This window comes from Pelophylax lessonae (genome assembly GCF_965119305.1).
Source record: "Pelophylax lessonae genome assembly, chromosome: 4".
Lineage (NCBI taxonomy): Eukaryota > Metazoa > Chordata > Amphibia > Anura > Ranidae > Pelophylax > Pelophylax lessonae.
In genome coordinates, this window is record NC_138771.1 from 81,309,225 (window position 1) to 81,335,774 (window position 26,550).

General features: G+C 43.4%; 1 protein-coding gene across 1 annotated transcript in view; it reads right to left on the minus strand.

Moving 5' to 3' along the window:
* The window catches only part of GALK2 (galactokinase 2), a 320,319-nt gene that overhangs the window by 100,792 nt on the left and 192,977 nt on the right, over positions 1–26,550 (minus strand). Inside the window, exons 7-8 of the mRNA XM_082254041.1 lie at positions 26,002–26,154; positions 5,262–5,472 (exon numbers count right to left, since the gene is read on the minus strand). Of these exons, the coding sequence (XP_082110167.1) occupies positions 5,262–5,472; positions 26,002–26,154 (364 nt within the window). The remainder of the gene's footprint in view (positions 1–5,261; positions 5,473–26,001; positions 26,155–26,550) is intronic.

Consider the following 26,550-nt stretch of genomic DNA (forward strand, 5'->3'; position numbering starts at 1 on the left):
GCCTTGCTAAAGAAGCTTAGGGGGGAGAGGGGATGGACTGGCAAAGCATGTCTCCAGACCTAAACCCTATTGAGCATTTGTGGGGCATCCTCAAATGTCAGGTGGAGGAGCGCAAGGTCTCTAACATCCACCAGCTCTGTGATGCCATCATGGAGGAGTGGAAGAGGACTGTGGCAATCTGTGAAGCTCTGGTGAGCTCCATGCCTAAGAGGGTTAAGGCAGTGCTGGAAAATAATGGTGGACACAAAAAATATTGACACTTTGGGCCCAATTTGGACATTTTCACTTAGTGGTGTACTCACTTTTGTTGCCAGCAGTTTAGACATTAATGGCTGTGTGTTGGTTTATTTTGGGGGGACAGCAAATTTAAACTGTTATACAAGCTGTACACTCACTACTTTATATTGTAGCAAAGTGTCATTTCTTCATTGTTGTTACATGAAAAGATATAATAAAATATTTACAAAAATGTGAGGGTGTACTCACTTTTGTGACATACTGTACTTTATCCACAAACCTTGAGACAAACTTGCATTTTCTTAAATTGGATTATGGTAATATCAATTGTATGTGTCATTTTGTAAAGTATATCACCTTTACCTGAAGGCACTTTTTGAATAAAGACCTAAACTTGCTTGTACTTACTTTTTCACATGACTATGTATACAGTACATACAAATACACATACATACAAACATTCAGTGACTCCCATCCACAGCTGATACATGCTGTATAAGTCAAACAGAAGGGATGTGGCACAGGTACCTTTGTACTTTTTTTATTTTCTTAAATCTACACTGGAACAATAGAACAACTGTTTTGGGTATCCCCATTCTTTCTCAAGTTCACAAGAGCAGGGATGCCAGAAACAGTTGTTCTATTATTCCATTGTATATATATATATATATATATATATATATATACATATACACACACACGTATAGTATATACATACGAACAAACACATACAGTATAAGGAAAATATCTTCAATATATATTGTGCAAAAAAAAAGTTTAACCACTTGCCCTCCGGAAGATTTACTTCCCTTCATGACCAGGCCATTTTTTGCTATACAGCATTGCAATATTTTAACTGACAATTGCGCGGTCATGCAACGCTGTACATAAATTAAATTTATGTATTTTTTCCCCTACAAATAGAGATTTCCTTTAGTGGTATTTGATCACCACTGAGATTTTTTTTTTTTTGCGCAATAACCAAAAAAATAGACAATTTTGAAAAAAAAAGTATATATATGTTTTACTTTCTGCTATAAAAACATATCCGATAAAAAATTGAAAAAATCTAATATCTTTATAAATTTAGGCTAATACATATTCTGCTACAAATTTTTGTTAAAAAAAAATCCCAATAAGTGTATATTGATTGGTTTGCGCAAATGTTATAGCGTCCACAAATGATGGTGTATATATACTGGAATTTTTATGTATTTGTTTTTTTATACTAGTAATGGTGACGATCAGCTACTTATAGAGGGACTGCAATTTTGCGGCGGACAATCTGACACTAACAGACACTTTTGACACTTTGCAGGAACCAGTGACACTAATACAGTGATCAGTGCTAAAAGTATGCACTGTCACTGTACTAATGACACTGTCTGGGAAGGAGTTAAACATCTAGGGCGATCAAAGTGTTAAAAGTGTGTCTAACCAATGTTTATGTGTACAGTGTGGTGCTTTTACTAAGGGATGTGCTTTATGCTAAGGGAAGTGACGGAATGATGCTGCAGCCCCGCCCTGCGCGTTTCGTAACAATGACTCTGACTCTCACAAAACTCTGCTTTGGCATCCAGCAGGACAAATACTTGTCCTGCTGAATGCCAAAGCAGAGTTTATATAGACTATAAACCAAGATTATGATTATTACATTCAATATGGCTGCAGGACACGTGCACCAGGTTGTTAGGATACTGCATACAATAAAAGTCGGAAGGTGCAGCAATATGGCGCCGCTCCTAATGACATGATTGTGATGAAATGCGTAAGACAGGGCTACAGCCTCATTACGTCACTTCCGGTTCCGGGTCCATGGAGTGCATCGCATCCCGGACTTCCTGGTTCACAACGCTGAATGTCTTTTTTCTAAATATAAGTGCTATATTTTTTCAAATAAAACCTCATTTTATGGTATTACATTATGAAGCCTGTCTTCTGATACTTATATGTACGCTTACCACTGGCGTTGAGAGTAAGAGACAGCAGGGAGGAATACCCAGGGGGTGGCCCTGGATATCGGTACACAGCCAGGTGGAGCTGTGAAGGCTGGTTATCCCCTTTGAGGGGAATTAATTCTGGTGAATGACGCAACAGGAGGGGCCCCGCATGGAGACACCTGGGCACTGTGCATTTTTTTGGTATACTCTGTCCGGCTGCAACATCCTGCCTTCAGAGGAGGATTTACAGCACTGACATATGAAGGATGGAGCAGTGAAATAACGGATGGACTATTTACATTATTTTTTGGGAAAAGACATGTGATGACAGCACTGGCCACTGTATTGGTCACCTTTGGTTATATGAGCACTACTGATACTTTAAAAGGCACGACTGAATCCGCCATGTATAGAATATATAGATTCCGCGCTAGGATTTGTAAGGAATATAAGGGCTGCTGCCTACCTCAGATACCCTATAAGGGTATAACAATATGGAAAGGAAGGGAAGGGAAGGTATGGTGGCACTGCCTAAAAATAAAGTATCACATGTGCAAAAAAAGTGTCAAATGTGCAAAAAAATCGATTAACTGTATAATTTATGTACTTTATTTCATATTTCATAATTGGTGAGGGTTTTTGATTTTTTACTATACCAATTTGCACCTCTGCACTTAATCCTTGTATGTTTCACAATTTAGCACACAACACTTTATTTGTATACATTTACAAGTTACGCCACCATATCCATTTTGTTCGCACATTTGACACTTTTGGGCACATATGAATCCACCATGTGTCTATATTTATAATGGTATTGATTATTTACACTGGGCACTTGTTTCAAAAACTTGATTTATTTATTGTTGGTTTTTAGTAATATTGGGTTTTTTCATTGGGCACTTGCTTGTTTTGCAGATTTTTCACTCTATATATAAGAGCTGGATCTTGAGTGGTGTCAGGTAAGTGTTTGGAGAAGGGAGAAAAAGTAATGTGAAATTTATTACCTTAAAGCGGAGTTCCGGGCACAAAATCGATATTTTTTTTTGTGCCCGTCCGCTAGTTCTGCATCACCTGAAAAGGAATTGGATAGTTAGGTTTTTTTTTTTTTTAAAACTCACCTTGTAATCGAAGATCGTAAATACTCACCTCAGGGTACTTCCTCCCTCAGCGCCGCGGCTCCACTGTCACTTCCTGTCTCGCGATGATTCCTGGGAGCTGAACGTCATCGCTCCCAGGAATCAATGCGACGGCACCGGCCCCGCTCGTCACTTCCGGGCGACGCCGCACCGGAAGTGATGAGAGGGGCCGGTGCAGGCGCATTCTGGGAGAAGAAGACGCGGAAGAAGACGCAGAAGAGGACCGCGCCAGCTTCAGCTGCCCACAAGAGAGATGGAAACGCTGTGGAAGAAATTTTATAAGTAAGTATTTCTTCTAAAAGGTAAGTGCGAACCGGGACAGATCAGAGGCTAGCCATTGTGGAATATACTAGCCCTGACTGTCCCGGGGGTATGTTTGTTAAAAAATGACTTCTGTGCCCGGAACTCCGCTTTAATGCAGGGAATATTGCCTTTATAACCACTTTCATTTCTGCTAGGGACTACAATGATCATACTCAAGATTGAGTCATCATTTCATTTTATTTCAATATATTTAGTGAGACACTTTGCAGAACAGAGTTATCACGTGAATGTTCACATACTTTGGATGATTTCTTATCTTAGATGGTTTCATGACCAATACATAAGCTGTACTAATCTTTATGGAGCAAAGTTTATATAAAGGTCAGCAGCGCTGTGATACAGGTTTTTAATAAAATTTGAAGAAAAATGGAGGTTTTTCTCATGACAGCAAGGATCAAGCTCCAGGTGTTATTTCTCTCTCTGGTTAGTAAAGAGTAATAAAAAAAGAAAGCATGCTACTGGCATACAATTGCCTCCTTGTTTAAACTGAAATACAAACTTCTGGATACTGTTAGGAACAACAGAATAAGTTTAATGACTCCACATACTAAGACAAAAGGTGATTATGTGACTGGATTTTCAGTTAATAAAAACACATACTGAAGAATGCAAAAACAGATGGACATAACATATTGAAGGCCCAGAAAACACGTTTTCATATAATACAGTGAGCTATTTTCAGCAGATTAGGTGGGCCTAATCAGTCTATATGTTCTATGGGAATCTAGGGGCGGAACCAGAAAGGCAATTCATATTCATAAAATGGCCTTTTGAAGTTCATTAGGTCTGAGCATGCACGTTTATAAAGTACAATGAACACACCATGCTTCGGCCTCAAATATTTGGAAATTATGGTAATAAGTGGAGCAATTTATTTCCTTAAGGGCCCATTCACACTATTGCACTGCAGTAACATGCACATTCCCGCAACAACTGTTATCTGTGTTTGTAAGACATGGTGCCATTCATTCTACATGGCAACCCAACCCACCTTGCCATCAGACGTGTGCTGCCAAAAATGCTACATCCACCCTTTTGCTGGGTCCAAAGGACTGCCTTAGTTCAATGCATGTTAACACACACCAATACTGTGGATGGGCTTTAATTGTCTGGATCACCTCTTATATGTTTGGGTGAGTACTGCAAAGTAGAATACAAGAAATAGAGAACGTAGATATAAAAGTGAATAGGTAAGGGGGTTAAAAAAGTATTAGGGGAAAAATCAGAAATTGTAAAATAAAGTAAAAGCAGAAAATAAAGGAAAAAAAAGAAAACTCTAGTTAAGCTAACCTTGTATTTGGCTTTGTACTAGTGATCAGCAGAGCTGTGCGGAACAATCACAGTGAAGTTATTCTGTGAGAAGATAACATTTCTCCCTCTTGTGGGAAAAGACTTTATGCACAGGAGTCTAAATTTCATTTTACTGACTTTTCTCTAAAAAAAATACTTAACATAAAATTGCTTATGATTTTTTTCCTATATGAAATGCCATTTTGTTTTACAATACCACAATAAAAAAAAATGTACAGAATATCACTAAACACAGTATCATTTTTGCATTGCTTACTATTAACATTCATGAATCAACCTAGTTATAATAAAGGTTGTGCGTCTGACTTACCATCCTGAGTGTTTTGGCTTAAAATGGTACTACGGAGCTCCTGTAAACTTATTCCTAAAGATTGGCAAATTTCTTCTCTTGTGTATGGTTCAGGGTGGAGAACTTCCTCAACCAAGGCCTGCATATATTCCAGGCTAGCATCAAGTATGTTCTGAAGATCTCCTAATTTCACCAAGCTTTTCCAGTCCAGCCCTTTGGACTTTCCAAGAATCTGTAATACAACATCAAGACTGAGTTTTTGTACATGAACTCCACACATATACTACGCATTTTAATATATACCAAATCTAGAGAAAACTGATTTTTTTTACATTTTTTTTTAAACCATATTATATTGTTCTTCCACTAATAACAAAAGGGCTTATTTGTGATGCACTATATCACCATAATCACATACACTATGGGGTTTATTTACTAAAGCTAGAGAGGGCAAAATTAGTCACAATTCTGCATAGAAACCAATCAGCTTCCAGGTTTTATTGCTAAAGCTTAATTATACAAGCTGAGGTTAGAAGCTGATTGATTTCTTTGCAGAATTGTGATTAATTTTGCTCTCTGTAGCTTTAGTAAATAAATTCCTATATTACCTTAAGTATTGTGGTTTAAACAATAAAACTTTAATATACACTATATTACCAAAAGTATTGGGACGCCTGCCTTTACACACACATGACCTTCAATGTCATGCCAGTCTTAGCTCATAGGGTTCAATATTGAGTTGGCCCACCCTTTGCAGATATAACAGCTTTAACTGCGAACCAGGCATTCTCGTACACATTAGTGCCTGACCTCACAAATGCTTTTCTGGAAGAATGGTCAAACATTCCCATAGACACACTCCTAAACATTGTGGACAGCCTTCCCAGAAGAGTTGAAGCTGTTAAAGCTGCAAAGGGTGGGCCAACTCAATATTTAACTCTACAGACTAATGGGCCATACACACTATAAGATTTTCTGAAGACTTTTTCCTTTAGACTTACCAAAACCATATAATATGAGGTCAAACCTAAACACTTTCAATTTGTATGCAATCTGGCAGGCCCTTGCGCTACATAGAAAAGGTAAATCTGAAGGAAATCTAACCACAAAAGTTGGATAGTGTGTATGCAGCTTAAGACTGGAATGCTTGAATGTGTGTTTAGGCATCCCAATACTTTTGGTAATATAGTGTATATTAAAGTTTTATTGTTTGAACCACAGTGGACACTTTATTATAAGAAGCACTTTATGTTTGTGGCACTTTGTATTGCACAGTGTATGGTAAATTATCATAATAGTATTGCACTTTGATATATGAAATTATGGTAATATAGTGCACTGGTGTTGAACACAGCAGCTCTGTGTTTGTATATTAGTTGGCACAGGTGTATACAGTACATATACATGCTATATTGTAATTCCCTCTTTTAGTGAAAAAGGATAAAACTAAATTACAGAAACCTTGTGTGTTTTTGCAGTCACCATTTTCAATATATTTATTTTCAATATAATGTACACTATATATTTTGCTATAGATTTTTTTTAGACTTACCTATGGTGATATCATGGGCTATATTGACTTTAAACTCTTCCAGAATCTGCTCAGTTACACTTTTGGGCCTTGTGGGTTATACTCTCTAAGCTCCCAGGGCAGATGTCCCTGGCAGTCACCAACTTGAAGTGTTACCATGTTTTAATAATTTTAAAGCTGATTTGTAACTATCTGGTCCTATGGGGGCTATTGAGGCTGGAATAGTTTTATACCCCCTTCTAAGATATATTTATTATGTGATATTATCGGTTTTGATAAATATTTTATATTTAATGTCTTATTCTGTGGATACTTATAATAGCATCTTGTCAGACTGCTATTCGGAACAAACATGAGCATGTGCTGAAAAGGAGACAGTAGAATAAAAATGTGCATGTGCTGAGAAGACCTGCCATAGTTGCCAATACTTTACATAGCTGTGCTTGTTTGCAGAGAAATGCTTGCAAACTCATGAGCGTGCAGACTGGCACACGTTTATGCACATCTGCTGCCAAAACTGGCACCAAACACCCTATATAAGGACGGTGGCTGTACTTTGACTTTGCTGGATGATCTTCAGCTACCAGTACTACTTGCTCCTGTGTTTCCTGTATGCTCTGGATTTCCCCACTGCCTGATCCCTGGTTTGACCCTGGCTTATTCTAAGGGCTTCTCTTGCTCTACCATGCATGACCATTGGTTGCTCTTAAAGTGTTACTAAACCCACAACAGTAAAATCAGACTGTATATGATGTTAAGCATGCTTGTTATACTCACTGTGGAACCTAAGGGGTTAATCCTCTGCATTGTGTATAAAGGCTGTGTGATCCTGTCTTTTCTGATCCTCCTCTTCTTTAACTGACTCCAACCCATCTCGTGATAGAACAGAGCTTTTGGAGTTAGGTTGCACATGCTTAAGCTGGATACACACTGTACAACCTTTGTTGTCAGATTTTCTTTAAATTTACCTTTTCTATGTAGTGCAAGGGCCTGTCTGATTGCATACAAATTGAAAGTGTTTAGGTTTGACCTCTCATATTATATGGTTGGTAAGTCTGAAGGAAAAAATCTAAAGAGAATTGTATAGTGTGTATGGCCCATTAGTTTGGTGTGTATTGCTAGAGTTTTTCTTTTTTTCTTGGGAGAGTGCATGTGATCAGCACAGGGCAAATCAGCACTGTCCAGACAGAGGATCAGGGGAGAATGAAAACTCCTCCTACAAGCTTTACTAGGAACTGATACAAATCACAAGACTGCTATAGTTAGGAAAGGGCTCACCTGTGGCTCCCATATCCATAAGCTGCAGTTCCAGTGTCCACCAGTGGGTGTCTCTCAGCAGCCAGAAGCTCATATTGTTAGTCATCACCTGATGCTTGTTGCAGGAAGTATATTTAAGTCCTGTCTATTATTCCCTTGTTGCCTTGGTGTTGTCTCCATGTGCCCCTGACCTGCGTTCCAGTGTTCCTGTATCTTGTCTCCTGTTCCTGGACCCTGATCCCGACCCAGAAGCCTGATCCCTTCCCACCTGCTCTCTCCGTCTCCTGATACCCTCTTCCTGTCCTGCTCCCAGCTCCCTCTGCTTGATCTCCTGTGTATGACCCTGGCTCTGTTACAATTACGCCTGCATTCCCTATTTGTTGTATATATTTGGTTTAGGCAGTTGTGCATTGTGAGTCACTATTTTTTTTTTGGTTATCTGGTTTGTTTTACACAGTTTGGTTTATTGGAGGTGCGTTTACATTTACGTTTACTTATTTTCAAATAAATGATATTCTTTTGCACTGAATTTGTGCCTGATATTCTCTGTGGCAGTTCACACATTTCTGGTCACACCTGTTACTGACAGCTATATACTGTTGATGAGAAAAGGTATTTACCCGTTTATATTTACTAAAATAATTGCATTTCCATGTTCTGTTTCCTGTGGGAAACCAGATATTGTGAATGCAGGTTCTGAGTTTATTACTAAAACTTAAACTTCTCTTCTGCTTGCTCCACTGGATCCCTGTAAATGACCTCGGCTCTGTTCTTGACCGTGCACCTGCCTACTCTCTGGCTTGCCTTCCAATGTATCACTTTGACCACTATCCAGACTACGCTTCTTCAGTCACATCCTGCCAGCCTGATTCTGCTCCTTTCTTGGGTACCACCTTGCCTGTGGTTGCTGTCCTGGTTCTGCTACATCTCCAGGGCCTATGGAGATGTAGCAGAACCAGTCCTGACAGACCAGCTGACAGCTATCCAGTTATGCTGTGCTGCAAGCAGCTTCCAGCAGATCTACCTAAATGGCATCTGTGCTTCTTTAAGCCTAGCACTCCCTGTTCTCACCTTCAGGGGTGTTTGTCCCTTAGCTGCAAGGAAAGCCCTCTAATCAAATCATGCATGTGCTCTCATTGTAGAGACTCTTTAAATTGTAGAGTTAGGGACTGCAGATCACAGGGTGCCTTGTCGGGGCCTACAGCTTACGCATGTATTTGCAAATGTGTGCAACCAAACCCCTGTTTTTAACGCATACTGTTAGACAGGTCAATTCAGTTGGTCGCTGGCTGGTTGTGACTGGAAATCTTTGTTTTTTTTTTGTTTTTTTGATCTGTGTCTGCGCTTCCAGTGCTCCTTACCACTAAGACCAGTTATAGGTGGAGGCGGTGACCACTTTTTGCATTATTGATATCTATATTGAGCCAAGCAACGCACTGACACCTTTGCCGCCATTGTGCGATGTGCTGGGTGTTCAGTGTGACCCTGTGCCTTTAAGGAGGGGTGGGCTCCCTCTAGTCACCTGTCCTCCCTCTATCCCATTAGATGCATGTGCTCTCATTGTAGAGAATCTTTAAATTGTAGAGTTAGGGACTGCAGATCACAGGGTGCCTTGCCGGGGCCTGCAGCTTACGCATGTATTTGCAAATGTGTGCAACCAAACCCCTGTTTTTAACGCATACTGTTAGACAGTTCAATTCGGTTGGTCGCTGGCTGGTTGGTAAGTTGTGACTAGAAATCTCTTCATTTTTTTTTTTTCGCTGGACTCCTAGTGGTCTGGGGGGCGCACGCGTGGCACCGGAGGCTCGCTCCTGCTGTGTTTAGACACAGCAGGAGTTGGGCCAGAGGAGGAGAGGCGGCGATCTCTTCCCCGATCGTCGGGGAAAGTGTGAGAAGACCCGCCTGCTTATGTAAACAAAGCAGGGGGATCTTCTCAGTGACAGACAGACAGAGATCACAGGATTCAGCATAGCTGATCCTGCGATCTCTGTCTGTGTCACAGAACCCCCCCACATCAGTAAGCATGAGACATACATTTAACCCTTTGATCACCTATAGGGTTAACCCCTTCCCTGCCGGTGTCATTATTACAGTAGCAGTGCATATTTATAGCACTGATTACTGTAGTAATGTAACTGGTCCCCCCAAAAGTATCAAAAATGTCAGTTAGGGGTCCAATCTGTCCGCCGCAATGTCACAGTCTGGCAAAAAATCGCAGATCGTCGACACTAGTAAAAAAAAAAAAAAAACAATAAAAATTACATAAATCTTTCCCGTAGTTAGTAAACGCGATAACTTTTGTGCAAACCAATTAAAATACGCTTTTTTTTTACCAAAAATATGTAGCAGAAAGCAAATTGGCCTACAATGTTAAAAAAAAATTGATTTTTGGGAATGTTATATAACAGAATGTGAAAAATCGTTTTTTTTTTTTTAAAATTGTCGCTATTTTTTTGTTTATAACACAAAGATTAAAAATCGCACAGGTGATCAAATACCACCAAAAGAAAGCTCTATTTGTGGGGAAAAAAGGACGTCAATTTTATTTGGGTACAGCATCGCGCGACCGCGCAATGGTCCGGGAAAGTAACGCAGTGCCGAATCGCAAAATAGGACCTGGTCAGGAAGGGGGTCAAATCTTCCGGTCTTAAAGTGGTAAAAAAAAAAAATGTTTATACTTTCCGGGTCTCTCTGTTCTGCTCCTGGCCCCTCCCTCCTATTGAGCGCCCCCACAGCAAGCAGTTTGCTATGGTGGCACCCGAGCTGCAGCGCCGTGTGTCCATTCAGACACGGAGCTGCCGTTCAGCCCCGCTCCCTCTCTCTCCTGATTGGCTCACTGACTTTGATTGACAGCCACGGGGGCCAATGGCGCCGTGGCTGTATCTCAGTCAATCAACAGGGAGAGTCCTAGGATGGCCGAGGGACTCATGGACATCGCTGGACAGAGAGGGCGCACAGGTAAGTATTAGGTGTGCCGGGGAGGCTGCTACACACAGAAGGCTTTTTATCTTAAAGCGGAGTTCCGGGCACAAAATCGACCTTTTCTTTTTTTGTGCCCATCCGCTTGGTCTCCTTCACCTGAAAAGGAATTGGTTAGGTTTTTTTTTTTTTTTTTTTTTTTATTTACCTTGTAATTGTAGAAAAAAATACTCACCTTTCGTCACTTCCTCCCTCTGCGGCCTCGCCGCGCCGTCTCTTCCGGCTTGCAATGATTCCTGGGAGCTGAACGTCATCGCTCCCAGGAATCAATGCGACGGCACCGGCCCCGCTCGTCACTTCCGGGGCGACGCCGCATTCCCTGCTAAACAGCTTCTGGGCATGCCCAGAAGCTGTGGAGGAATGCGGCACCACACCGGAAGTGACGAGAGGAGCCGGTGAAGGCGCATTCTGGGAGAAGAAGACGCGGAAGAGGACGCAGAAGAGGATCGCGCCGGCTTCAGCTGCCCACAACAGAGATGGCAACGCTGGAGAAGAAATTTTAAAGTGAGTATTTCTTCTTGCAGGTAAGTGCGAACCGGGACAGATCAGAGGCTAGCCATTGTGGAATGTACTAGCCCTGACTGTCCCGGGGGTATGTTTATTGAAATTTTGTTTTTGTGCCCGGAATTCCGCTTTAATGCATAGAATGCATTACGATAAAAAACCTTCCTGACTTTACAACTCCTTTAATTAAAACCACAGACTTTCTGTTTCGGAGTTACAGAAGTTATCAGGTACTAACCTACTCGATGTGCAAAACGTTCCTCTACCTTTTAGGGAATTGAATAACTATTCTGTTAAACACATGCTACAGGAATGGCCATTTATGTACAGTATAAAAAGGGTATTCTGGATTTGTGAATAGTTTATGTAAAATTGCATACAGGAGGTCAGACAGTCCCTTCTGCATCCAAGAAAACCTCACCCTGGATATGTGACACATAGGAAACCACAACATTCTGCAGTAACAATGTGGTCAGTAACAAGTACAATAAACCAGAGAAAAATCCAATGGGATTAAATGTTGCGCAGCAAACCTGCATTAGCATATTGTGACATCTGGCTTTCTCCAGTATTTATTGAAACAGATAACTTTAGTTCTGAAACCCTGCTGATTTGTAGTTTAGCCCCACTTTTGCTGAGAAAAAAAAAAAGAACAATACTTTTCTGGTCTGTTACATTTAATGAAATTATTTTAGCAAACATTACTGTACAGTCTGCGATTTAATGCCCACAATTGTACTACATTTGCAATTTGTGTTTGGGATGCTGTTACCTTTATACTGGCAATGCATGCAGATTGCAAAGGCAGGGTGTTCGAGCGCGGCTTCTCCGCACTGAGTTCTGGTGTGAATCGGCCCAAAACATGTTGGGAATTATAAAATATAAAATTATCTACTCTACCATTTTGCTACTTTGCATTTTTGCATGAGTTGATTTGAACTTTATTGGGATTATATTTTTGATGTCACTTTTTTAAATCACGATTATGGACATTTATATTTAATGGGATAGTTGCCAACCTTTCCAAAAAAATTTCAGGGACGCCTTTTTTTTTCTGTGTTCAGACAACCATTGTAGGGGGAGAATGCATCTTAATTAGGGGGAGAATGCATCTTAATTAGGGATGGGGCATTTACAATTGGCATGGTTCTGTAGGAACTACCTAATGCCATACCCCTTTGCACATCTCTACACCCCTCAGAATGCTTCCTTACCCATCAGCACGCCTCCATTTCCCCCCCCCCCCCACATCTCTGTACCTCACAAAAAAACCCATGTATCCCTAGCACACGTCTGTACCCCCTTGCACATCACTGCACCTCCTACACACACCTCTGCACCTCCCAGCCTTCTCTGTAATACCCCCCCCCCACCCCAAAACATCTCTGCATCTGCTAGAAACCTTTTTATCCCCCAGTATGCCTCCATATGCAAAGCAAGTCTTCGTAACACCCCAGTACACCTCCACACGTACACCTCTGCACTTTAGGCAGCATCCTCTGTATTCCCTAGCACACCTTGACACCCCCCAGCACATCTATGTACTTTGCTACACATCTCTGCACCCCCCCCCCACTCCTGTAACCCCCCCCCCCCCCCCACACACACACACACACACCTCTTTTGCATTGTACACCACAGCATATGATCTTTGCAACCCCCCCCCCACACACACACACACCCTTAACACATCTCTGCTATGTAAGCCGCCTGCACATCTCTGCACCTCCAACCCCCAGCACATCTCTGCACTGTCCTCCCACCTTGCCAACACACATAACAGTGTACTTTCAGTATCCTGGACACCCCATGGCCACTCACCTGCACATATTAATCACAGCATCTCCCTCTGCCCTTCCAGCCAGCAGTTCAGCTATACAGTGGAGAGGGAAGAGGCATCTGACCCGGGCAGGCACCGACTTCAGTACACAAGTGAGTCTCTCTGCTTGTGCCATAAAGCCCATACCTGCCAGAGTCAGAGGCCCCTCCTCTCTCCACTGTATGAAGTGAACTTCTAACTGGAGGTGCAGGGGGAGATGATGGGTTTGGGCCCCCCACAGTGGCGGAATGCCAGGGCCCGGTTGCAAGTGTGTCCATCGTGACCCTGGTAGTTCCACCACTGCCCGAATGTATTCTGCTACATATCTCAAGCGCTGGCAGTGATTGGGGCTAACACTGTCCTTTTGGGGACACTATACTATTGGGGACACTAGTGTAGTTCTGACTGGGATCAGTATACGGACCCAGACAGACACTATACTAGTAATGTCGGTGATCAGCGACTTTTAGTGTAAATGTGATAATGTGGCGGGCAATCAGGAACTGGTGCTAACTGACACTGGCTGGGAGGGATGCTAACTGACGCTAATCTGACATCACTGGTGACACTAATACAGGCCTTAGTGATAATGTACACTGGCACTGTACAAATGACACTGGCTGGGTGCCAGAGGTGATCAGGAGGGCAAGAAAAGGGTTAACTGTGTGCCTAACAAGTGTACGTGTGCTTATTTTACTTACAGACTACCTGGCTGGCTTTTCTTCTTTCTTTTGACTTCGGCTCTGAACGGTAAGTGAAATCAGGGAGACAGAAAATCCAGATCTGGGTTGTGTTTACTAAAACACACAGATCTGTGCTGTGATTGGCCACAGTCATCAGCAGGTTCACAGCCAAAATCATTGGCTGTGAGCCTACTTAAAAAACTTGTGCTGTAATCCAGGAAGTTTACATAAATCAGAAAGAACAACATAGCTGCCCGCCAGAGGTAATAGTTAAACTGCTGGTCGAAGTGGTTAAAGCAGCCCTCAAATTTTCCACTCGCCTACTCGCATTTTGCGAGTGGAAAATTATGTATGGCGAGCTACTGTAAGGGGAAGAGAGGAGAGGACAGGAAAGCCGCCGAAGGATTGGATAATGTCAGCGGCGGATCATCCCGCTGTACCAGCTTTAATTGTAATTGCCGCGCGCTCGCCGACATACACAGTTCCGTCTCCTAGCCCGGCTTCTTTGATAGACAGAACACCTGGCCCACCAGGACGTGTTCTGTCTATCAAAGAAGACGGGCTAGGAGGCGGGACTGTGTATGTCGGCGAGCGCACGGCAATTACAATTAAAGCTGAGCGGGATGATCCGCCGCTGACATTATCCGGCCAGCAGGACTGATGGAGGGGTTCAAGCTGATCATCTCACCCAGAGCCGGTACAAGGGAGGGTGGGATGGATGGAAGGATGGCTGCCCTGGGCGTCTGTGTCATGGGAGGTGCGCTGCCAGGAGTGTTTCTGTGACAGGAGAGAGCGGGATGTGCTCTCTCTGTCTTCTCGCCGGGCTTCACACACTCCTGTCAGATCGGGACTTCTCCCCTTAAAGAGTCAGAGTGGAGGTGGAGCGGAGGAGAAGACAATTAGTTCCTAATGCTTTGCATGGACAGCTGGCGGGAGAGATGCGGCTGCAGAAGGGGAAGAAGATTGCGGCTCAGGAAGGACACTGGATGTCAGATCCGGACTATACAGAGTTTGTTATCCCCTGTCCTCCAAGTCAAAGCAAGCAATGTGGAAAGGGGGCGGGTAACAAACTCTGTATAGTCCCATCTGACATCCAGTGTCCTTCCTGAGCCGCAATCTTCTTCCCCTTCTGCAGCCGCATCTCTCCCGCCAGCTGTCCGTGCAAAGCTTTAGGAATAGGAATCGGCTTCTCCTCCGCTCTGACATATGAAGAGGAAGATCACAGAGCGATGTGCCGCGCTGTATCTGAGGTCTGCATGCTGGAGGAAAGGGTGAACTACACTGACTGGGGTACAAATCTTATCCTGTCACCTCCCAAATTCCCATCTCAGCACAATCCCCCCTCCCTCCTAGCACATCCCCCCCATCTCAGCACAACCCCCCCCCCCCTCCTAGCACAATCCCCCCCATCTCAGCACAATCCCCCCCTCCTAGTTCAACCCCCAATCTCAGCACATTCCCCCCCTCCTAGCACAATCCCCCCTCCCTCCTAGCACAATCCCCCCCTCCCTCTTAGCACAACCCCCCCCATCTCAGCACAATCCCCCCTCCTAGCACAACCCCCCCATCTCAGCACAATCCCCCCTCCTAGCAAAACCCCCCCATCTCAGCACAATCCCCCCTCCTAGCAAAACCCCCCCATCTCAGCACAATCCCCCCCTCCTAGCAAACCCCCCCATCTCAGCACAATCCCCCCTCCTAGCACAACCCCCCCCATCTCAGCACAATCCCCTTATCTCAGCACAATCCCCCCTCCTAGCACAACCCCCCCATCTCAGCACAATCCCCCGTCCTAGCAAACCCCCCTTATCTCAGCACAGTCCCCCCATCTCAGCACAACCCCCCCCCCCTCCTAGCACAACCCCCCCATCTCAGCACAGTCCCTCCCCCTCCTAGCACAACCCCCCATCTCAGCACAATCCCCCCATCTTAGCACAGCCCCCCCCATTTCAGCACAGCCCCCCCCCTCCTAGCACAATCCCCCCATCTCAGCACAGTCCCTCCCCTCCTAGCACAATCCCCCCATCTCAGCACAGTCCCTCCCCTCCTAGCACAACCCCCCCATCTCAGCACAATCCCCCCTCCTAGCAAAACCCCCTTATCTCAGCACAGTCCCCCCCCCCATCTCAGCACAACCCCCCATCTCAGCACAGTCCCTCCCCCTCCTAGCACAACTCCCCATCTCAGCACAATCCCCCCATCTCAGCACAGCCCCCCCATCTCAGCACAGCCCCCCCCTCCTAGCACAATCCCCCCATCTCAGCACAGTCCCCCCCCCCTCCTAGCACAACCCCCCCATCTCAGCACAATCCCCCCCCCTCCTAGCACAACCCCCCCATCTCAGCACAGCACAGTCCCCCCCCTTAGCACAACCCCCCCTCCCATATTGATCCCACCTAGAAGTCATCTTCTCCCCACCCCTCATGCTACAAATTCTCTTATTCCAATCCCCCCCCCCCCCCAGGGATAATCCCCCAAAAAGTATTTGTACTAGGAGGGGTGGGGAGAAGATGATTACTTCTAAGTGGGATCGATATGGGGGGGGGGGGAGCGGGGTTGTGCTGGGATGGGGAATTTGAGAGGTGACAATATAAGATTTCTTCTAGCAGGGCAATTGGGGGGGGGGAGGGTGCTAGGAGGAGTGATTCGTGCTGGGGGGGGTGAGGATTTGTGCCAGGAGTGGGGATTTGGGGATCGCCCTTATAGAGATTATTGGAATGGGGTGGGGGGATGGATTTGTGCCAGAACAGGAAGTCTCGGGGCTGTTAAAAAGGGGTATGGGGGGGGGGGGGTTGTGCCAGTAGGAATAATGGGGGTTTTTTGTGCTAGGGGGAAAATTTTGATGGGGGGAGGATTTGACAGGTAGGATTTGTTCTAGGAGGTGAAATTTGGGGGGGGGGGGGTACTAGGATGGTGATTTGGGGGTTCCAGACCCTTGATGGGCACTGATTAGGCTGCACTGATGGGCACTGAAAACGTTGTTATTAATATTTATTTTTGTAACTTCTGCATTAATGCAAAAACATTTAACAGTGTAATTTTATGAGATAATTTATGAGGGCGTGTTTAGGGGCGAAATTAGGGGCGGGGCAGGGTAGGAGTTGGGTGGGGCAACTGGTGGCGAGTAACCCTTAAGGCCTGGCTAGTAGCTCAGGACTTTAGATTTTGAGCCCTGGCTTAAAGCACATCTAAACCGAAGAACTAAAATTGGTAGTATTGCGGCTTACTGGTCCAAAGATGTGTTGGTTGCATCTGTTTTCTTTTTTCACACTTATTTTTCTTTATTTTAATATGGTAATCCTGGCGATACCATACTTCTTGTCCTAGGGCGACAAATGTACTGAGCAGAGTTGTCACCCTAGGGGTGGGGAACCTATGGCCTGCGGGCCAAAACCATTTGGTCCGGCCCCCCGGCTGCTGCAGAGTCTGTGTCTGTCAGCTGAGCTGTCAGAACAGAGCCAATGATTCCTGTATAGTTCCAGCTCCATCCTGACAGTCTGAGTCACAGGCGGAGTGATATCAAATGCACTCCGCCTGTGACCAATACAGGAAGCATCTCCTCTTCCTCCAGCACGGCGCTGCTCCTAGCCAGCATTTCCCGCCAGCAGTACAAGCCTGAGCCAGCAATACCCACAGCAGTACCAGCCTGAGCCAGCAGTACCCACAGCAGGACCAGCCTGAGCCAGCAGTACCCACAGCAGTACCAGCCTGAGCCAGCAGTACCCGCATCAGTACCAGCCTGAGCCAGCAGTACCCACAGCAGTATCAGCCCAGCAGTAGCAGCCTGGGCCAGCAGTATCCACAGCAGTACCAGCCAGCAGTACCAACAGCAATACTAGCCTGAGCCAGCAGTAGCCACAGCAGTAGCAGCCAGCAGTCCCCACAGCAGTAGCAGCCAGCAGTACCAGCCTGAGCCAGCAGTACCAGCAAGCAGTACCAGCCAGCAGTACCAGCCAGCAGTACCTACAGCACAATACCAGCCAGCAGTAGCAGCCTGGGCCAGCATTTCTCACAGCAGTACCAGCCAGCAGTACCAGCCTGAGCCAGCAGTACCTACAACACAGTACCAGCCAGCAGTACCTAAAGCACAGTACCAGCCTGCAGTACCAGCCCGGCCCAGCAGTACCCACAGCAGTACCTACAGCACAGTACCAGCCAGCAGTACCTAAAGCACAGTGCCAGCCAGCAGTACCAGCCTGGGCCAGAAGTACCCACAGCAGTACCAGCTGGAGCCAGCAGTACCCACTGCAGTACCCACAGCAGTACCCACAGCAGTACCAGCCTGAGCCAGCAGTACCCACAGCAGTACCCACAGCAATACCAGCCAGCAGTACCAGCTTGAGCCAGCAGTACCCACAGCAGTACCAGCCAGCAGTACCTACACCACAGTAACAGCCAGCAGTACCAGCCTGAGCCAGCAGTACTCACAGTAGTATCAGCCAGCAGTACCCACAGCATAGCACAGTACCAGTCAGCAGTACCAGCCTGAGCCAGCAGTACCCACAGCATACCAGCCAGCAGTACTCACAGTAGTACCAGCCAGCAGTACCAGCCAGCATTTCCCACCAGCAGTACCAGCCAGCAGTAACCATCAGCAGTACCAGCCAGCATTTAACACCAGCAGTACCAGCCAGCAGTAATCACCAGTAGTACCAGCCAGCATTTCCCACCAGCAGTACCAGCCAGCATTTCCCACCAGCAGCAGAACCCACCAGCAGTACCAGCTAGCAGTAAACGCCAGCAGTACCAGCCAGCAGTACCCACCAGCAGTAACCACCAGCAGTTCTTTTCAAAACTTACCACCGCAAAGATTCGACTGTGCTCCAGACTGACCAACGCAAACCTGGAAAACCAATTGCAGGTAGCAACATCATCAGTACCAGCTAACATCACACACTTCACCACAGTGAAGCAGTTCCAGCCATCACAGTAGGGGTAAGTTAATTTAATGATTGACCAAATATAACAGGCACATTTTTAAGTTGATAATTTTGTACGGCCCCTGAATGATGGTATAAATATCCAAATGGCCCTTGGCAGAAAAAAGGTTCCCCACCCCTGCCCTAGGACAAGAATGTGTTAAAACTACATAACACCTCCCTCTCCTCCATAATGGGGGATATGTGTTTTGTAGTCCACAAAGGAAGCAGGGACATTGTTAACTGGTAACAGTCCAGTGGCACAGAGTGCAGAAAGTTACCAGCTCACAAGATTTCTGGATGGATGAATAGCGACTTGTTTTTTTTTTTTTTTTTTTGCACTTGTCTAACAGATGAAATAAAACACTTTCAATAGTATATTTAACAGACCAAAAGGGAGCACATAAGAGAAATGTATTTTTAGAGTTTACATACACTTTAAGAAAGGCACTTTGTATCAAACCATTCTAAACCCAAACACATCATAGTACCAATACCGTATAATAGTGTTTAGTGCAAACATCTTGAAGACAGAACATTGGGAAAAAATTAAACATTCCTCAAAGACACATGTGCTCAACAAGTGACTGACCACAGTTTTCAAACAGTTTTGCTTCTTAAGGATCGCATGTTTACATTGTTTAAATGCCATGGTTTTTATTATCACAATCAAGTGTTAATGATTTATGTTTTAATAAAGACTTTATAGAACTTTTTTTTTTTTAGTTAATATCCAACTTTGTATTTAGTTTTCATACAATATTAGGAGAGCTGTAATTTTATGGTGATAAAAACAGAGTACAGCCAACAATTAGTCATTGTGAAGATGTCAGTAATAAAAGTTGAAGGAAATCTTAAAATGCCAGACATCCTGTGTTTGCTAAAGCCAACTATAAAATGTATTTAAATCTGAAGTAGATTTAAAACTTTTTTTTTTGGAATATACTGCACCAGGGACATAAAACTTGCCTCCAATGAAGGATGCTCTATGTCCTGCTGGCTGCTCCTTATTATAGAAATCCTCCCTTCACTGATGTTGGAACCTCCTCACAGCTGTGAGCTTCCAGCCCTGCATGCTTTAAAGTATAACTAAAGTCAAAACTTTTTTTTTTAGTTTTGGATAGAGTGCAGAGGGGTTAGAATGCTTGTCAGTTTTTATGGCTGTCTGTGACTCCATCCTAATCGTTTACCATTATTATTGAAAGTGAAAGTCAAAGAAAATCCCAAATTTTTTGTCCCGAGAAAAGTAATAGAGGGAAAATGTTCTATTGAGGAAGCTAGTTCTGGTGACCGGAATTTCCTTAATCTGCCGGTATTTCCTCTCATTTCCTGTTTGGCTTTGGGGCAGGAAGTGAAGGGAAATCTCCGCAATAGGACACAGATGGCAAAAAAAAAGGATTATAAGCTCTTTCACACAGGTGGTCCGATCAGATCCGCCTGTCAGTTTTTTAGGCGGATCTGATCGGATCCTCCATGCAGCTCTATGGGGCAGCGGGTGTCAGCGGAGACACCTCCGCTGACACCCGCTGCCATCCGCATCCGATCCTGTGCTGAAATCTGGACGGATGGAAACCCTATTTTTCCATCCGTTCAGTAATCGGAGCGGAGCGGATCTGATGAGAGCGGACAAGCGGTCCGCTCTCCTCCGATACCCCATAGAGGGCAGCGGGTGCTGAGACACCTCCCTCTCCGCTCTGAAAGCGGAGACGGAGCTGTCATCCGCCCGGCTCAGCGGGGATCGCGGATCCATCCCTGCTGAGCAACACGGATCCGCCTGCGGAGGCGGACCGCGTGAAAGAGCCCTTACTCTATCCAAAATAAAAAAAAAAATAAGTTTTGCCTATATTTCTACCTTAAGAGCATTGTAAGCGGTTTTGAAAATCTCCTAAAGCCTTCCCTCCCCTTCCTCCATTTAGAAAACTTCTCGTATTGTTTTCATGGAAAGAAACACTTTCTATGAGTGGAGGAGGAGATCCTGTCATTCATCTGCCCCTACCCCAATTGCAATAACACAAGTTGACATGAGTTTTAAAGTAGAAAACCTTTTAATAGTGGCTCCCTCCCAAGCTCTCCCTAAATACTCACCTGAACCTGATCTTGGTCCAGCATTGTGCACATCTGCAGCGGCTCTTCTCCCCTCTCCACTCTCACAGAATTGGTTGAGAGCAGTGGGAGCGATTGGCTCCTGCTTCTGACAGTCAAAACCTGTGAGCAGAGAACGGGGGGAGGGCTGTGTGTTTTAATAGATGCAAACAGCCTGGCACAGGATCAAGCACACACAAGTGCCCCCATGGGAAGCAGCTTCCTATAGGGGCACTCGGTGGGGGGAGGATCCAGAAGCACCAGTGGGGAAACCTAGAAGAGGAGGATGGGGGCTGCTCTGTGCAAACCCATTACACAGAACCGCTTTATTATCGCTTTAACCTTAACTTTCCTTAATCTTCACTTTCTATCCCATAGCCAAAACAGGTAGTGTGAGGAAATCCCTGCAAATTAAGGCAGTTCCTTGGGCCCCCCTAAGGTCCCAAGAACTAGTGTCTTCATTGGAAGATTTTCCCCTCTATTACTGTTCTGGGGAAAAAACTACATTTTGGATTTTTTTTTTTTTGTTTAATTTTCAATGCTAATGGTAAACAGGACAAATAGAGAGGGTGAATCTCACTAGCTGGGGCACAGACAGTGGTGAAACCTGATGGGGGTTCTAACCCCTCTCCACTCTATCCAAAATTAAAAAATGACCTTTAGTTTTACTTTAATCTTACATAGAAATTAAAGGGTGGAAAGGGACAGAAGGGTGGAGGGTTTTTATATGGAACCAATAGCCCTGCACTGTACACGAGGACAGCGAGAGTCTACCCACAAGCTGGAGCAGAGGACAGCGCCAGAGTCTGTCGGAGTAAGGTAAATGGAGGTAGTACCTTACTTCTCATCCACTAGAGATAAGGTGAATGTATCCCTGGGCGTATAAGACGACCCCCCTAATTTTCAAGTTAAAACATAGGTTTTGGGCTATAGTCGCCGTATAAGAATACCCCCCTTCCCAAGCAAGGTAACACCATTGAAAAACATCAGATTTCTCATAGATCTCCAAAGTACCCTAGTACTGTAATACATGTAATCTCTCATAATATCTCCAAGGTACCCTAAGTATTACCAGTAGATGTAATCTCAAGACGCTGGCTGTGCGGGAATCCTGTACTGGTATACCGTATGTACCGTAGCTTCGGCTACATACAGTATACCACGCTGAGCCAATCACAGTGAGCGATGTATTCTATTATAGAATGCAAAGCCTGCTCGGATTGGCAGAGTCAGAGAGACGGGCTGATGTTACTCCGCCAATCCGAGCAGGCTTTGCATTCAATAATAGAATACATCGCTCTCCCTGATTGGCTCAGCGCGGTACACTGTATGTAGCCGAAGCTACGGTACATACGGTATACCGGTACAGGATTCCCACACAGCCAGCGTCTTGAGAGATTACATCTACCGGTAATACTTATACTTAGGTTACCTTGGAGATATTATACTCGGCGTATAAGACGACCCCCCATTTTTGGGGGATTTTGTTGAGGTTCAAAAGTAGTCTTATATGCCAGAAAATACAGTAGTTTATTTTAAAACTCCAGGTTTAAGTACTAGAATGCTAATTCTGGGCAAGTGATATAGCACTTTAGAATCATCTACACACTTGTAGTACGTTGCTTGAACCAGGCCATGTTAACACAGATGTTACTTCATGACATAAAAAAGACACGTTTCTTAGATGATATATTGAACTGGCAAATAGAGGTGCTGCTTGAAGCTTGCATGCAGTAAACCTGCACAAGAGACTGCTCCTCCACCATTGTGCCTTCAGCCCCACAAACCCTCCTCTAATTGGTGTTGCACGGGTCTCTTTGTCAACAGCATGTCAGGTGTGGGTTTGCCAAGTGCGGCACAAAGCTAGAAGCTGCCTTTACAGGGATCTACAGCTAGAGATACAGTATGGCAGTGTACTGCTATTGCCTCCGTACCCCCTAAAAGCAGATTGAACATTACCATTCACATACTGTAAATTAATGAGGAACGTTAGAATTGTTTTTGATGGTGAGTAATACGGTTACCTGCCTGCCAAGAAGAAAGCTACTCCGAGACTCCATCATGTGATCTGAAATCTAGGAAGACCTGGTCGCATGGTCTCTGCTACTATGATAACTGTGTGTGTTTTATGTCATTAGAGACTGCAGAGAATAAATTGCTTTTACTCAGACAGATTCTGTCTGGTAGACTTGCAGTGTATTCAGGAAATCAGCCAGGTGCAACAATGTGCAGCACTACTGAGCAGAGCTTGCATATGTAATGAGCAATATATGGTTTTCTCATGTACATTTATAATTACAAACTACATAAATATGTGTTTAGGACTTTAGTATGCATTGATTAGATTAATCACATTAAAGTCTATGTAAATTCTAAAAATTAACCTCTCCTTTTCGTTTTTTTTTTTTTTTTGGTCCATTAAATATACCGTTGAAAGCTTTTTGTTATATCTGTTTGTTTAATGCAAAAAATACCTTTTTACATTGTCAGAAATTCAGAGTTGTTCTGTTTCTTGTACACAAATAAGCCTGGTATGCCATAATGATCTGACATTCGTACAGCACCTGTCCCGCTGAGCTGTTGTGTTCTGAAAGGGGGGCGACCCTCCTGCCAGAATACTCAGAGCAATGCTATCAGCCATTGGCTGAGAGCACTGATGGGGAGTCGGTATGCTACTGCTTTTCCAGCATGCATGACCGGCTTCTGCCAGACTGGCTGGAAAACACACAGGGCGAATATCAGACGTTTTTTTTTAACCGGCCAATGTCTCCCGAATATAACATTTAACAAACTAGGAGGCTAAAGAGGCCCCAAACTTTTTTTTTATCCTGCTGAACTGTATACATATCAGTCTAACTAAAAATAAACACTGTATATAATAGAATGATGTTTCTATAATGACCTGTGAACAAATGAGAATGATCTTAATGAAAGGTTAGGGTACTAAATGAGAAAACTGTATGTACTATAGAGGAAACAGACAGACAGACATAGCATAATTATTTTCTCTATCCTTAAAGCAAAAGAAAATGTGTTCCTCCCTCCCCAGCCTTAGTTGATGTTTTCTTGGATCAAAAAAAAAAATAGTAATTACCGGAGTCATCTTTATGTAAACTTTTCAAATATCACTTTTGCCTTATTTATATGAGTGATACACATTCAGGACAACAGCACTCATAAAGAATTCATCATTTTGCACCAGTTATCCCCAGAAAAAATATAATGTTTATACAGACCAATTACCTGTTTGTGCCATCGTCTTAGAAACGTTGCATGGTGTGTTTGTCGTATACATTTTGGTTTCCTGTCTTAGTCAGAAAAGCACATTTGTTCTAAACAATATAAATTGTATTTACTGTGCCCCAAAACAAACAGCAGTGAGAACAAAATAATTGGATCAACTTTAAAGGTGAAAAAATATACAAGTGCACTGTGGCACAATATAGAGCCCATATATATATATATATATATATATATATATATATATATATATATATATATATAACATATGCTGTTGTGTTCTGATTGCCAAGGTTTTTTTCATTACTATAGGCTAAGGGATTTTCCAGTATCAATGAAAAGTTGGCCTCTCAATGTTTTCAGAATGGTGGTTCAAAGACCCCTAGAGTGAGGGATAAAGTAGTTAGATCTGTGTTAGACCTCCCTGTGCCTAATAGACCATTGTTTGTTCAAAATGATTTCTATGCTGGGAGATGTCAAGGCTTCAGTAAGACTATAGGGAATTTAAAAAAGAGAAAAACCTTCATATCGGAAGTTACCAAAAAAATAATAAGAAATTAAAACTATTGCACAGAGCAGGTAAGTATGACATTTTTGTTAAAAAACAAGCAAAGGGTATCGTGGGACTTTAAAGGTGCATATATTTCATTAGGGTATCAACAACTAGCAAGACACAAGATAAAGTTTAAAAAAGAAAAAAGAATTTTCCAATTTTTTATTAAATAACTATATTAAAAATATTAAAAAAAACATTTAATATGGTAAACACAAGCACAATACAAATAAAGGAATGTCATGCCTTTACAGAGGGCATGAGAAAGGATGGCTTCTTAAACGCTATGTAGTTTTTGACCGGTCAAAAACTACATAGCGTTTGAGAAGCCATCCTTTCTCATGCCCTCTGCAAAGGCATGAAATTCTTTTGTTTGTATTGTGCTTGTGTTTACCATATTAAATGTTTTTTAATATTTTTAATATAGTTATTTAATAAAAAATTGGAAAATTCTTTTTTCTTTTTTAAACTTTATCTTGTGTCTTGCTAGTTGTTGATACCCTAATGAAATATACGCACCTTTAAAGTCCCACGATACCCTTTGCTTGTTTTTTTCCATTACATTATGGGGATGTAGGTGCATTACTTAACTTTTACTACATTGGCTCAATCCTTTAGATTGTTTTTTTATGACATTTTTGTTGTTTAAAAAAAAAAAAAGAAAAACATTTTAACACTGTAAATTTTATAACACTGTATGTACTTATTTTTTGATTTCTTACTGTATAGCTTCCGAAGGGATAATAAGGACGATGGATGCTAATGCCTGTTGGAAGCACTTACTATATTGCGTGTCAAATTTTTAAACTTTTTTTTTTTTTTTTCTATGAACAAAGTGAGTATATTACCATGCACAATTCACCCATTAACCAAGTCACTTAGACCACTGCAGCAAGTTCCAGGGATGTGTAAAACGGCCATTGCAAGGAAGAGTACAAACATACCAGGGTTGCTAGGGTGGCCATACTTTCTGCCCCTTGTCTGTCAGACAGATCACGAAGAGAGGGAAAATGCCGCCACTGGTGGCACAGAATGCATTTAAAACCAGATAATGGTTCTCATGCTTTCTTACTCCACACACAATTAAAAACATGTTGACTAAAGTTGGACTTCATGGCAAATTCTGCAGTTTCATAGTTATTTGATGTCCTGCTAATTGTGTATGTTTATAATGTGTTCTAATAATTGCCATACCTTGGTGGCCAGACGACACTCCACAACTCTTATATTGAAATGAGCTGTTGCTGCTTTGTTCATTTCAACACAGCTATTCGCAATAACAAACACAGCTCCAGAGGGAAGTTTCACATCGGTAGCTCTTATAGGGTTAAACTCTATCAGCTTGGCCTATAATGATAACAAGACAACAGTTAGATATCTTATATATAGACTATATTTCAGAACTGTTCAAGAGAAATGTGTCAGCTATGAGTGGACTATGGTGGGCTGAAACCTACTGGTTTCTTTTATTCCTTGTGACTACATCTTTTTTAGCACTACATCTTTTGACTGTAGCAAGGGGAGTCAAAACACATACTATATTCAACTGGTAGAATGACGCCTCCTGTCAAGCGAATAGGGGGTGGGGATATGTAGCTAAAGAACTCTTGCTGCTGAAGTCCCCAAGAGATGAAAGAAACAGCATGAAAGATTCAACCTCCCATATCCACCCATAACTGACATTGCTCAGTGAGTTGACATTATACAGTCATTAAAGGATAATTTCATTTTTACGAACATATT